This window comes from Electrophorus electricus, chromosome 2 (genome assembly GCF_041902795.1).
Source record: "Electrophorus electricus isolate QZ-2024a chromosome 2, ASM4190279v1, whole genome shotgun sequence".
NCBI lineage: Eukaryota > Metazoa > Chordata > Actinopteri > Gymnotiformes > Gymnotidae > Electrophorus > Electrophorus electricus.
In genome coordinates, this window is record NC_137498.1 from 3,932,501 (window position 1) to 3,935,901 (window position 3,401).

General features: G+C 42.2%; 1 protein-coding gene across 2 annotated transcripts in view; it reads left to right on the top strand.

Moving 5' to 3' along the window:
- Positions 1-2,271, top strand: part of LOC113590784 (tyrosine-protein phosphatase non-receptor type 14-like) — a 33,375-nt gene extending 31,104 nt beyond the window's left edge. For both annotated transcript variants that reach the window (XM_081695442.1, XM_035529162.2), the window contains exons 19-20: positions 201-364; positions 541-2,271. In XM_081695442.1, coding sequence (XP_081551568.1) covers positions 201-364; positions 541-669 — 293 coding nt within the window. In that variant the 3' untranslated portion in view covers positions 670-2,271. The remainder of the gene's footprint in view (positions 1-200; positions 365-540) is intronic.
- The last annotated feature ends 1,130 nt before the right edge of the window (positions 2,272-3,401 follow it).

Below are 3,401 nucleotides of genomic sequence, written 5' to 3' on the forward strand. Positions count from 1 at the left end.
CCATATACACACACACCCCCACACACACACACACCCCCACTAGAAAGTGATATGACTACATTAAACTAACCTCTAAATGACATGAACCTTAAAGGAACAGATCTAGATTCTACAGCGTGCCGTGTCCGCTTCTGACCGGTTCTGGCCGGACGTGGCTGGTTCTGACCCGCCTCACCTCACCCCCCCTCCCCTCCCCTCAGCGTACCTGGAGGAGATCCAGTCCGTGCGGCGGCACACCAACAGCATGCTTGACACGTCCAAGAGCTTGAACCCTCCGGTGGTGGTGCACTGCAGCGCAGGCGTGGGCCGCACCGGGGTGGTCATCCTGACCGAGCTCATGCTCAGCGCCATGGAGCACAACGAGGTAAATACCACCGACCACCACTGGGGGGGCTCTCGAGCCACTGTGGGTTCGGCTTGAATCCGACGCGCTGACCTTTGGTCGTTTGCGTTATGAGGGCAATGTGATTATACTCATCCTTGCTCCATCTCTCCGTGTCTCTCTCTCTCTTTCTCTCTCTCTCCCCTCTTCATTCGCAGAAGGTGGAGGTTCCGGTGATGCTGGGCTGGTTAAGACATCAACGAATGCTGATGGTCCAAACCATGACCCAGTACAAGTTTGTCTATCAGGTCCTGATCCAGTTCCTCAAAAGCTCAAGACTCATCTGAGCGCGTGCGTGTTCCGCCCCTGCGAACCAGACCCCTCCCCTCCCCGGCACAGCTGGAACTTTCGGACGTCAGGCGGAGACCGGACGGATGTGGGCCATTGTGGAAAACAAAGCCCGCAAACTAACACAAAGCACTGTAAACAACACCACCACCCCAACACTGCGCGGAGCGGTTTCTCAGCGCCCGCAGTACCCGGGCCGGTCGGGCTGGGGTAGAAAAACAGAGTCGTTCCCTCTCTGCCCCACTCCACAGCGGACAGGAAGCGCTCTGTGTTCTGCTCCGAATGGTCCGAGTTCATCCGGAGTTCTTACGTAGTGTGAATGCGAATACATCGATTCCGTAGGGGCATATTTAGTTTTCGGCACACATTTATCTGAGAGACAGTCTGCCAGTTTTCTGATGAATCTAAAAACAACAAATTCTGAGGAGGATACATAATCGTAATTGTATTTTGTCTCCGCATATTTCAACAAAAAAAAAGTTGTTATGATGATATGAACAGTGTAGCAGTCAGGGAAAAGCAACGTCGTCGCCGCCGTAACGTGCAGATGTGCTTTTCTCTGACTGCTTTTCCCTGACGGCGCTGAGACATCGCGCCGTGATATCACGCTGTGACAGATGACCTCACGCTGTCTGATTGATTCCAGATTTGGAGCAAGTTCTCCTGGTTGTGTGTAAGTATCGTCTAGATCGATTCGGGCTCCAATGAAATTGCCTGAACTTGACTGAGCTGTATCTAATTAAGTCAAAGCCCCCTGTTCATGTCGAGAAAACCCCCCCCAACTGTATTTTTAGTTTTAATTTATTATTTTCCATTTTGGAACGTACGTTCCTTTTGGTCTCTCTCTCGTTTCTCTGTGTTTAGTAAAGAAAAGCAAATATATTTTTTTTTGTAATACCCAGAGACCAAAGTGTAAGGCGGCTTCATCCTCTTGTACGTTTCCACGTAATTAGAAAAAAAAAGAGACTGGTGACGTATTGTACTGCATCGCGCCTGCAAGTGCCGAGTAATCTCGCTAATGGTTTTCTTTTCCTCGCTTTTCGTCTTCTTTTTTTCCCTCTTCCTGACATTAAAAATCCAAACGGCATGGTGTCGGGTCCTCTTCATTAAGGATCTGATAACGTAAGAGAAAGTTAGGCGCAATGAGGCCACGTCTGTTACGTCATTAGGTTTGCGTAATAATGCAAATTACGCAAAGGAGCGTAATTTGACACGAACGTTCTGCAATTTGACATGACCCGGTACGTTTAAATACCATAAAAAATAAAATCTATGCATGATTTTATTTTATTATTATTATTATTTTTTTTTTTTTTACATTTACGTGTGTACTTATGGAAATAATTAACTTCTGCCAGCTGTCCTATTCGTACTAAGAGTGTCGTATGTTTTTATGATGGCGCGTCCTGTTCCCGCTTGTTAAATACAATTTCCAGACTTAAGTGACATTTCCAAAACTCTGCGTAACCGTGTATACGCATCCTGTATACGCTCTGCAAGTACATTGCCATGTGTGGGGTTTTTTTTTTTCCATAAAAAGGAAATCTGAGAAGCTATGTATGTCACACCGATTATGCAATAAAGCATTTTTTTCCTCAGAATTCTCTGGCGATCTGTAAAATACCTTATACGATCAGAGCAGTGATATACATGTGATTTTAATTGCCTTAAAGGCAATTTTAACAACACCACGAATGCATTTTGAAGACTAATATTTAAACCTTATATGTGCTCAAAGTACCCTAAAAACTTGTAGCGTTTGTCACGCTGCATCTTCTGTCCAGCAGGAGGCATCATTACACCAATTACACTAGTGTTGGATACGATTTTCTTTTTTAACGTAAGGTGCCGTGTTAGTTGACACGGATTCAACCCGTGTACACACGTACGTGCTTCTGGAAACGGCTTACGGAGAAAACATGCATTTCAAAACAGTGCACCGAATGTAATTTTAAATGACATTCTTTCTGAAAAAAATGTGGTTCTATTATTATTATTATTATTATTATTATTATTATTATTATTATTATTATTATTATTATTATTATTTACTGATAGAACGAGAAGTATCATACATGTGCATACAACGTAGATTATCCGACCGGATTTACTGGTAGTACGAAGACAATTTTAAATTTATGCAACGAACGACACTTAAACGCTACCCTTATTATTTCAGATCTTGCACGTGTGGTACAGACGATTGTAGTCAGCAGCCGTCCACAAATGGTGTTCAAATTTGTTGCTGTTTTCAGGTTCTATTCTGTTCTATTGCCATTGTATTCTATTTCAGATTCTATTCTATTTCCATTGTATTCTATTTCAGGTTTTATTCTATTCTATTTCCATTGTATTCTATTTCAGGTTCTATTCTATTGCCATTGAAGTCTATTTCAGGTTCTATTCTATTGCCATTCTATTCTATTCCAGGTTCTGTTCTATTCTATTTCTATTCTATTTCCGGTTCTATTCTATTGACATTCTATTCTATTTCAGGTTCTATTCTATTGCCATTCTATTCTATTTCAGGTTCTATTCTGTTCTATTGCCATTGTATTCTATTTCAGATTCTATTCTATTGCCATTGTAGTCTATTTCAGGTTCTGTTCTATTTCTATTCTATTTCAGGTTCTATTCTATTGACATTCTATTCTATTTCAGGTTCTATTCTGTTCTATTGCCATTGTATTCTATTTCAGATTCTATTCTATTGCCATTGTAGTCTATTTCA